This window comes from Rhinoderma darwinii, chromosome 3 (assembly GCF_050947455.1).
Source record: "Rhinoderma darwinii isolate aRhiDar2 chromosome 3, aRhiDar2.hap1, whole genome shotgun sequence".
Taxonomy (NCBI): Eukaryota; Metazoa; Chordata; class Amphibia; order Anura; family Rhinodermatidae; genus Rhinoderma; species Rhinoderma darwinii.
In genome coordinates this window covers 398405126-398416637 of record NC_134689.1, presented here as the reverse complement: position 1 = coordinate 398416637, position 11512 = coordinate 398405126, and the positions used below count along the sequence as shown (strand labels likewise).

At 39.7% G+C, this 11512-nt stretch overlaps 1 protein-coding gene across 5 annotated transcripts in view; it reads right to left on the bottom strand.

The window, feature by feature from the left end:
• Nucleotides 1-1034: 1034 nt before the first annotated feature.
• ELAVL3 (ELAV like RNA binding protein 3) overlaps nt 1035-11512 on the bottom strand; it is a 53789-nt gene continuing 43311 nt past the window's right edge. For 2 of the 5 annotated variants that reach the window (XM_075859057.1, XM_075859058.1), the window contains exons 6-7: nt 9655-9693; nt 1035-3967 (exon numbers count right to left, since the gene is read on the bottom strand). In XM_075859057.1, coding sequence (XP_075715172.1) covers nt 3619-3967; nt 9655-9693 — 388 coding nt within the window. In that variant the 3' untranslated portion in view covers nt 1035-3618. The remainder of the gene's footprint in view (nt 3968-9654; nt 9694-11512) is intronic. The other 3 variants (XM_075859059.1, XM_075859060.1, XM_075859061.1) reach the window with 3 other exon arrangements.

Here is an 11512-nt window from a genome sequence, read left to right as displayed (position 1 = left end):
TAAAAAAAATATATATATAATGTATTATGTGATTTAATAGAACTTCTAAATAGGTTTCTATTAAAAACTTTTTTATTTACTTTTTGAGATTCAGCTTTTATGTATCCTGAATAAAATGGAGCTGTTTCTCTCCTTCCAAGAAGAAACCGTCAGGTCAGCAGGTTTGACGGCTTCGTTGATCGTTGGTCTCGGACATGCAGGATCCAGCTGGTATCAATCACAATTACTCAGGACCAGCGCTTAACGAAGCCGTCAGTTCTGCTGACCTGACGGATTTGGCTTTGATGGCAAGAAGCATCTTCTATCTCAAAAAGTAAAAAATATGTTTTTAATAATGACCTATTTAAAAGTTGCATTAAATCACATAATTTATTATTATTATTATTATTATTATTTATTATTATTTATTTTATTTTTTTAAATTACTTCAAAGGTTTACATATCCTTTAAAAAAAAAAAGGAACAAATCAATTTTGGAAAACAAAAAGCTGACAATTGTATTCTCTCTCACATTTGTTCGTTTTCTCTTTAGTTAATCGCAATCACTCCATTTACCTCCATTCTTACCAAATAACCAATAGCACAATTGTTTTTTTTAGTAATAATCTTTTTATTTCCTTTTTTATACGTTTTATTATTCAGTGCTCTCAGCTCAATGGATTTCAAACCAGCTTATAAAAAATGCACGTTATTCTTTTTTTTTTTTTTTTCTTTTTTTTTAAATTTGTGTTTTGTTTTTTTTAAAACAATGTGTCAACCCCTTTTCTTTGTTCTTTTAATAAATTATCACCTTTTCCTCCAAATCCAGTTAAGCCCTATATCCTCTATAGAGACGGGCTTTGACCGGAAGAAAAAAAAAAGAAGAAACCTTGTTTGCTTAGGCTCAACAAACATAAATATGCACATATTTATACCCACACAAATAAAGAATAAATACTTCGAAATAAGTTAAAAACAACATTTCAAAAGATCTCGCCAGGTTTTCAAATTCTACATTTACATTTTTTTTTTCTATTGTTCATTTTTTCTTTACATAAATGTCTTTTTATGTTCTGTCGACTTTTCATTTAATTTTTAAATTTCAAGAGATCCTACAACATTCTACTAAACACAGTCAAAGAAACCACACGGAACCTAGAACACAAATAACTAACTAAAATTAAGGGGTCGAGAGTTTTCCTCTCAACCTGATCCCAACTATGTTATATTTTTGTATTAATAGAAAAAAAAACACAGAAAATGTAATCAAATAATATTCAAAAAGAAACATTCACTAGAAATTTCTGTGCCGTTAACCTAAAAAAATAATAAACGAAAAAAAGAGTTCTAGAACAGACGTTAACTAAAAAACATCCAAATTTTCTCTAGCTATATTTTATCTTTTTTGCTACACAATAATTCAACGGCAAGCTATTTTAACTTATATATTATGGATATTTGCTTTTATTAAGGATCCAGTCCCACTTTCCATTTTTGTTTAATTAAAAAAAATTTTTTAACTTTCTGAATATGACTACTTTGAGAAAAAGCTGGCTCTAGCTCATCTGGTAAACCGATGAAATTTTGCTTCTGACATAAATAATTTATATGGTAAGATTAAAATGTAAAAAGGGTTGTATTCAAAAATTTGATATCCTAAAAATAATCTCAAACTTTGATCAATATATTGTACGTAGATTTACAATTGAAAAATTTTTTATTCCTTTTTTAAATAAAGTAATGATAATATTGTAGTAATAATAATACAATAATTAATGTATTATCATTATTAAAATTGCACTGATGCAAATTGCAAATAATTAGAATTTTCATACAACAATAAAGAAATTAGGGTTGTATCTAAATAAAAAATTTTGATAACATTTTTGCAACTCATGATACAATTTTCTATATTTTTTTCTATCGTTTTCTAAGTCAAGAGCGGGCTTATTTCTCAATGCAAGACATATTATATAAATTACAATATTTACTGCTTCTGCATGATTTCTTTAATTGAAATAAATATTTTTTTCTATTTTTGGAATTGAAGAAAAAAAAATTTGAAAAATTTAATTTTTTTTTCTTTTTTTTTTCTTGGAAAGTGGAGCTGAAGCTCAAAGTTTACCCAATCTAGACATCTTCTAACCCAAACCTGGCACAATATTCAATAATAATAATAATAATAATAATGATAATTATAATAAAAAGTACACAATTATTTGGATTTTCCATCATGAGTATGGATGTTTTCTGTTTTAATTAATAAAACAGGGGCCACGTTGTAAAATGTATAAAGACAGTCTGAATGAAAAGGCTTTTAAACAAGTCCCAAAAATTGGGAATCCTGGAACATATAAATATATTGCAGTTCAAATCTAAAATGCATCATGGGATCAGATTTTTTTTTTTTTTTTCTTAGGCAATAACAACTTGGGGGTATTAAAAATTATAAAAAAAATGAATTATTGCAAGTTGTGAATTTTTCTTTCGTATTCCTGAAGCAAATGTGACTGTCCGTCTTATGACCAGTCCACTTATTTAAAATACAATAATAATAATATTTTTTTAAATAAAGAAAAAAATTTAAATAACCTTTTTTATATTTCTTTATTTTTTACACTTGCCAACAATCTGATTAACACAATGTAAATGTGAAATTTCAAAAGTTTTTAATGACCCCAAGTTATTTTTGCATAATAGGTGCACTGTAATTCTTCCTGGAAGCCACTAACTCGGAAAGGGGTTTTCTTCTAATAAAAAAAGTTTTATTTTCTTTGTTTGTTTTTTTTGTTTTGTCACTTTACCCCATAGTTAATTAAAAGAGCTATTATTTTGTAACTATATATTTTTCATGGACTCCTATTTTGGGACAAGTGCGAAAGGCTTAAAATGCTCATTGGATTTTTTTTTTACTCCTTTTTTATAAAAATAGATATTTTTTTTCTCTCGTTTCTGCTCCCACTCTTATTTCTTCGTTTATTACTCTTTAGGAGAGGATATCGAGTGGTGGTGCGGGGACTACAAGGGATAGAGGCAGTGAAATGGTGCTGAGCCGAACGGCAGCTGGATATTTAACCAGTTCACAACCAAGTGAGAGAGGTACGGCAGTTTTTCTTGTTTTTTTTTTTAAAACATGCTATCTTACCCAAAGCTTCACCCCATTCCAACAATGGAGGTGGGGAACTTTTTGCCTGAAATTATGCTCATCTTCGTAAGATTTACCACCTTAGTGGTGCCCAACCACATCTTTTTTTTTTTTTTTGTTTCACCAAGTTCTGAAAATTCTAAGATAGCCAGAGAAGATTTGTGACCAGTTTATAGGCTATATGCCCACTGCGTTGGCACAAGTTATATCAGATCCTACATGAAACCTTACAATAGTCAGAATTGGCATCCAAAACCTAGCTATGGTGAACTATAAACCAATGGAACCCATCCTGGTATACTTTAAGTTTATCTTATGGAAACTTATCCTTGTGCTGAGCTCTTCGGTAACCAATCGGGCCCTGCTTTCTTGTCTCTAATTTCAATGGTGGCAGAATGTGACGTATGTCAAGACTTAGGTATACCTTACTTCTACCTTCTTGCCTTAACACGTCCTCTCTCACTTCCCCATCCCTCCACTCATTGCCCTATCTTTCATGCTTTGTGTTGTTTGCTAGTTTTGAATGAAACTTGCAGGACCCTATCTCCCAGCCGATATCCGTTCAGGCTGGCAATAGCCATGGCTGCCTCATCGTAGTTTGTCATAGTGACGAATCCGAAACCTTTGCACTTGTTCGTGGTGAAGTCCCGGATAACTTTGACGTTTGTCACTGCACCGAATGGCCCAAACAGTTGCCACAGGACGCTCTCGTCAGCTTCTGGAGATAGGTTGTAGACAAAGATGCACCAGCCGGCAGAGGTAGGACCTGTCAAGCTGACTCCGGCAAGGTTGGTAACACTGTCGATGGTTATGGGTGAGAACCTGGGGAGGAAAGAGAGCGGACTACATTGGGTGTAAGGAATAGGTCCATGTGAGTGAAAAGAAGGAGTGAATCATAAGAAAGAAAGACACTGAGAAGATGCTGGACACCTTAGAAAACACCATATTGAGCAGAAAATAGACAATTGACCTCTTGTCATGAATGAGGACCTTAAATTTAGTTTTGTACCGAGTTAATTGAGTGAAAGATGAATACATGGAAATGACATAGAGTTGTGAGTGAGCTACAAAATGTATCAGAGACGAAAGTGGAGAACACAAACAGTGACATAAAGACACTTAAAGGGCGAGGACAACCCTTAGGGCTAAGGCACACGACCGTGTGTGCCACCCGAGTCCCATCTGTGATCCTACGAAAGATAGGACACGTTCTATCTTTCCACGTATCAGAGAGTTGAATTCATCTGCTAAAGGCACCCAGGTCCGGGAAAACTATTGGGTGCCACTCGGATGTCATGAAAAACGGCCCGAGTGGCACTCGGTTATTTGCAACTGGGTAGAAGGAATAAGAACGTACACTTGAATAGATGATACATCTGAAGCTCTCCAGCTATGTCAACGTGAAGAGCACAATGATCATAACTTTCAGTGACTTCTGCTACTGATCTTGAGATATACTTGATCTAATACTTCAGTTATATCCAGAGCTGCATTCAAAATTCTGCTGGTTTCCTATTAGCTGTATACAGTGTTTCCCAACCAGGGTTCTGCAAAACTCTGAGTTTCCCCAGAAGATACCAACAGCAGATGTGTTTTTTACAGTAGGGATGGAGTAGATGTAGGTGTTAGACAGGGGGGCAATATTTTTTTCTGGGGTCACACCATCTTGTTGCTGCCTCCTGCTGGTCTATTTTATTAATAAAACCCGCCCAATTGACATGCATTTTGAGATGGAATGTACAGTTTTTGAAGGAAAAAAAAAAAGTAAATCTCCCATAATACACCGAGCAGTATTTAGTTGCTAAATGGGTCCCTTTGTCAGCACGGTGTTGACTGATTAAGAGAAGCAGCCAGCAGAATTGGAAATGCAGCTCTAGATGGGACTGGAGTATAAAGGGGTAACTCGTCTCTTGTATATGGTTTCTATGGGTGGTAGCACGACACTGATAGTCAGTGTTCTTTTGTAGTGAACTTTAATTATTTCCCGACTTTCTTTGATTCGACCTAATCTATATATATATATATATATATATATATATATATATATAGATATTCCTCATTAATAAGACTCATTTTCAGATTAGACTTGGTGGAGATGTCTGTAGGACATAAATTATGCTTGTCATGGTAACCAAACTAGGAAATTGATCTGCGTTCACGCTGCAAAGCAGATATAGAGTCAATAAATTGGAAGTAATGGAGATGTTCTGATGTTGTCATTAGCCAATAAGAAAACTAGGGAAGCAGCGCCTCCAAGTGGCATGGCAGGATTCTCGTATGTTTCTGTTTAAGACACATAGTGCATGCAGACGTTTTGAGGCACAATCTGAACTAATGTCATGCCTCCCAAGCTGCCCGCAGTCGCTAGGACTGAACAAGCACTATGGTTGGCTCTGTTATAAAGTCACTGGGGCTTCCTCCTTTATGGAGGCACTGTAGCTTGCATTGTTATGGGAGCACAGTGGCTGGCTCTTTCACTCATGGGGTTACCGTAGCTGGTACAGTTATGGGAGCCCTGTTGCTGGCACTGTTATGGGAGCACTGTGGCTGGCACTGTTATGGGAGCACTGTAGCTGGAACTGTTATGGGAGCACTGTGGCTGGCACTGTTATGGGAGCACTGTAGCTGGCACTGTTATGGGAGCAATGTGGCTGGCACTGTTATGGGAGCACTGTGGCTGACACTTTCACTCATGGGGTTACCGTAGCTGATACAGTTATGGGAGCCCTGTTGCTGGCACTGTTATGGGAGCCCTGTGGTTGGCACTATTATGGGAGCACTGCGGCTGGCACTGTTATGGGAGCACTGCGGCTGGCACTGTTATGGGAGCACTGCGGCTGGCACTGTTATGGGAGCACTGCGGCTGGCACTGTTATGGGAGCACTGCGGCTGGCACTGTTATGGGAGCACTGCGGCTGGCACTGTTATGGGAGCACTGCGGCTGGCACTGTTATGGGAGCACTGCGGCTGGCACTGTTATGGGAGCACTGCGGCTGGCACTGTTATGGGAGCACTGCGGCTGGCACTGTTATGGGAGCACTGCGGCTGGCACTGTTATGGGAGCACTGCGGCTGGCACTGTTATGGGAGCACTGCGGCTGGCACTGTTATGGGAGCACTGCGGCTGGCACTGTTATGGGAGCACTGCGGCTGGCACTGTTATGGGAGCACTGCGGCTGGCACTGTTATGGGAGCACTGTGGCTGGCACTGTTATGGGAGCACTGTGGCTGGCACTGTTATGGGAGCACTGTGGCTGGCACTGTTATGGGAGCCCTGTGGCTGGCACTGTTATGGGAGCCCTGTGGCTGGCACTGTTATGGGAGCCCTGTGGCTGGCACTGTTATGGGAGCCCTGTGGCTGGCACTGTTATGGGAGCCCTGTGGCTGGCACTGTTATGGGAGCCCTGTGGCTGGCACTGTTATGGGAGCCCTGTGGCTGGCACTGTTATGGGAGCCCTGTGGCTGGCACTGTTATGGGAGCCCTGTGGCTGGCACTGTTATGGGAGCACTGTGGCTGGCACTGTTATGGGAGCACTGTGGCTGGCACTGTTATGGAAGCACTGTGGCTGGCACTGTTATGGGGTTACTGTAGCTGGTACATTTATGGGAGCCCTGTGACTGGCACTGTTATGGGAGCACTGCGGCTGACACTTATGGGAGCACTGCGGCTGACACTTATGGGAGCACTGCGGCTGACACTTATGGGAGCACTGCGGCTGACACTTATGGGAGCACTGCGGCTGACACTTATGGGAGCACTGCGGCTGACACTTATGGGAGCACTGCGGCTGACACTTATGGGAGCACTGTGGCTGACACTTATGGGAGCATTGTGGCTGACACTTATGGGAGCACCTTGGCTGGCACTGTTAAGGGAGCACAGTGGTTAGCTCTGTTATGGGTGCACAATGGTTGGCTCTATTATGGGTGCACTGTGGCTGACATTGTCATGGTAGCACTGTGATTGGATCTGATATAGGATGATATGGCTGGCACTGTTATGGGAGCAATGTGGCTGGCACTGTTTTAGGAGCACTGTGGTTTACTGTTATGGGAGCACTGTGGCTGGCTCTTTTATGTGTCCTGTTTTATGGGATATTGTTATGGGAGCACTGTAGTTTACGTTATGGGAGCACTGTAACTGACATTGTTATGGAAGCACTGTGGTTGGCTTTATTATGGGGCACTATCGCTTATGGCTGAATCTGTTATAGGCACACTGTAGCTTGCACCATTATGAGAGAGCTGTGGCTGGCCCTGTTTTTTAGACATGTAGTTGACATTGTGATGGGAGCACTGTGGATGACTCTGTTATGGGGGCATTGTAGCTTACACTGTAACGGAGTACTATGACTGGCAGTGTTTAGGGGAACACTATTGCAACAGAACAAAGGGCATCAGAACAAAAAATGTTTTTGCTACCGAAAAGTTGAGAGGTATGGATATTGGTCACCACACGTTTTTTCCGCAATTTTCATACTTCCAACTTTTATCCTTCTAAATATGGGTGGACATTGTGAGATAGAGTTGGGCCTTCCCGTATAGAAGTACAAGAACTGCTGCTGTGACTAGTTGCCACTATTGTCATTTTTGTGACATTTTCAAAAACAACTTGAACTTCATGTAAGATCAGTCAAATACTATAACACAGGGTGGAGTAAAACCAAAAACATCACTTAAAAAACATCTCATCGGATTATTTTTGGAATAGCTCATGTATGTGCAGCACCCGTGACCGACTGTAATGAACAATACCGTCTGATATGTTCTTGTAGGTGTAACTCTCATGATACAACCAGTTGTCCGATCTCTTACTTCCTATCATCTACTATGTATGGGCACCTATATTGCAATTATAAACCTTATCATTTATGAGATACACCCCGCCACAGAGGGCACCCAACCCTTTCCATTCAGGTAGGATGATCCATCCATTTTCATCATCTCCCATCTATGGTCTAGTGTGTATGGGGGCAAATATTTTTGACAAGGTTTATTTTTTATGGCCACTCAGCACACGCTACCTCCATCCCACAATATGGAACCCAGCCATCGAAGGGCACATCTGCTTTCTGATATATCCTCAGCCCAGCTTACGTATATGGTTGCCTTCCAAAAATAACATTCAGGTTTAGTCATTTCAAAGCATTGATTCTCAAAAAGACTATGCAATGTGGCCAGCACCATCAGAAGATGATAGACGATTGGTCTAGGAATATGGAGCGTCTACTGCAGAAAGTAAGATATATTCTGCTCGGCAGTGTATCTAACACCTGATTAGGTACAGGGTAGTATTTATGTTGACTATAATCGATCTCTTAATGCAGAAGAAAATATAAATTCTAAACTCTTAATTACATGGTGAAAATAGAAGCAAAATTCTGTCGCACATAATAACCAATCATATAAGAGCTTTCAGAGGTCTGAAGTTTTCACCTAGATGGTGATCTGGTCATTTGGGTAGTAAGTATTATAGTTGATTACGCCTACCGTGAAGCACTGCGTATTAGATTGTAGCTTAGTACCATGGATATTATAAAGAGCTTCTTGGCAGAGCCAAAAGTTCAGCGGGGTACTGCCAACCCACTTACCAGGCGGTAATGACTGTCCAATTGATGCCAATATCTGATTGGTTGCTATGGCTTATGGCACATTAACAATGCTAACACCATCTTATTGTATGTGCTTTTGGCGTTCTACAACACACGACACAACACAACACAGCCAGAACTATATCGAAAAAAAACTTCTCCAAAAAGAAAGAGAAAAAACAATACCAAATACCAAAAAAATACAAAAAAATAATAATTTAAGAGCAGCCAAAAAGTAGCAACTAATTTAGTCAGCCATGAAACTAAGTAGGGTAAGAGGTGGGGGAGCTGCCGGTTAATGTACGTGCAAGAGATACCAACTCAGTAAAAGTGTGTTCGCATGTAGGGATATCTGTAGAAACATAGGGACCCCCATTCTGGGGTTGGTTTACTTCACACATCACAGGAGCGCCCATTGTTTATTCAATCCCCTCCTCCCTGTCCCATGTAGGTAGGAAGGTCCAGATGACCCAAAGCCTTTTTCCTGTTTCCTATTTGAGGTGTCTATGAAGATGAGGAACCCTGTGCAAATTCATAAGGGGAAGGGGATATAGCCCTTCTCCATGGGCAACCACAGTGGCCGCCACTAAGCTACGTATGACTTTGGCTATTCCACTTTTGCTACCAGATATCGGCTCCATGAATGGCTGATAACAATGTTTCCGAAACAAAGTGGATTTTTATGGGCTCTGAAACAGAATATGGACAGAATAGATCCTATCTTCTATGGAACCTGCTGAAACCCAGTTAATAGGCCCAGAGCCACTTAAAGTGTTAATTATTTACCCTGGCGTACACCTTCAATGTATACACAGTTATGAGTTAGTCTATTTACATCTCTATAGTAGGGTATCTCAGCCTGTTCATTAAGCCGCAGTGGGTAGAGTCTAAGAAAGGAGCGCAAAGTGGGCAAAAGGATGGGTCTAGGTCTCTTATTTACCTCTTGACTCCATACGCCATGTTTATTAAAGAGTCCAGCCTGTGAGAGAAGGGACAGGAGAGGTAGTGGAATGTTAGTCTTTGCGCAAGGAATAGAGGGATGGGGCCACAATGCCGGTCCGGAGAAACACGAAGAACAAAAAAGAAAGTGAAAAAGGAAAAAAAAGCAGGAGCGGGAAGAAACCACATTTCTATTCAATGACCTTCTAGATACAACATTACACGCATACCTACATATAACTATATACATGTCAGGACACAGGTCTACTACCGTACACCCAATGACAAGCAGCATCCATGTCACGCAATACTTCTCAAATGGACACTGCAGAAGTCAGCAGAGACTGCAACTGTTGTGCGACCATGGCACATCTAGCCATTGATTTCTGGACTCGATTTGGGTAAAAGTCGCCTTGCTCAACTCCAGTTGTGTGACCCATTTGTACTGGCCATCACTCTGCTGAAGGTGCCATACAGTATTTTTCTTACCATCATATATCCAAACAATCAGCATTCGATCATGACAAGACTAACTTCTAACATTTTCCATGCATCGATCGTCCATGTTGTTGACATATTTTGGCCAACAAATATCTTCAACACAAAGGGCATGGCAATGTGTCTGGCCAAGAACACAACAATAGGTCCATCCAGTCTGTAAACACCTATCTCCAACTATTGGTCACCAACCAAAATTTTCTAAACTCGTAGAGTAACTCTTACAAGGTCTTGATCTTAGTTGTCCCAGTCTCGGCCATGTTTCCTAATTGATTTTTTAAATACACCTGAATGTCTTAGAAAATAGGAAATGGAATTGAGAAGTAGAAATAGCTAAATAGTGAGGTGAGGATAAAAATCTGAATTGGCATAGAATGACAAATGGGTGGAAAGATCTAGGAAGACTTTATCTCCTGTGTGATGGAGAAACCGCGGTACCATGGGGACAACAGGCATGGAACCATTCAGTTTTTGCATGTATAAGTTATTCACTCTATCATGACTGGTAGTGAACTCCACTAGCATGTTGTACACTTGATGCATTTCCTCTGCTGACACAACAACAATTCAAGAGTATCTTATGAAAGTGTTAGATATATGGATGATGTAAGGGCTCCTCAACTGCGACAATATCGGACGCCGAAGAGTCTGAAGGTGTTCGCATTGCATATATGAAAAGAGCAATTAGCGGTATGCTATACTGATGCCTAGAATAGATATAATGAACATGTAGAGAAGGTCTGATATCTTTTCGGCAACTAAAGTGGAGAACACTTGGTCAAGATACAAATATAGACCTACGGATATGTCTAATGATCTTGGATCATTTAGACCACATCAAAATATCTGATCTTTCTTTGTACTGGGTGAGAAATGGCTTTATGTATCAGAAGGCAAGTTTAAGATCAGACTAGTCATGGGGATAACGTATAACCCAAGACATGGCGAAGAAGAGATCTCAGTAGGGGATGACATATATATATACAGTCCAAAAGCAAATGGACACAGCACTCCAACATACCATAAATTAGGCCATGTTCTCGTTTCCAGGGGATGAATCAGTTGCCAAATTTCAATATAAAATGACCATAGAACAAAGTAACGGCACCAGGACTTCAGAATAGATGAAATAGGGTGGATTTATTCACCTCAAGTGAGCGCCGTTTCGGCAGATGCAACTGCCTTTCTCAAGCTTGAGAAAGGCAGTTGCATCTGCCGAAACGTCGCTCAATTGAGCTGAATAAATCCACCCTGTTTCATCTATTCTGAAGTCCTGGTGCCGTTACTTTGTTGTATGGTCATTATATATATATATATATATATATATATATATATATATATATATATATATATATATACAC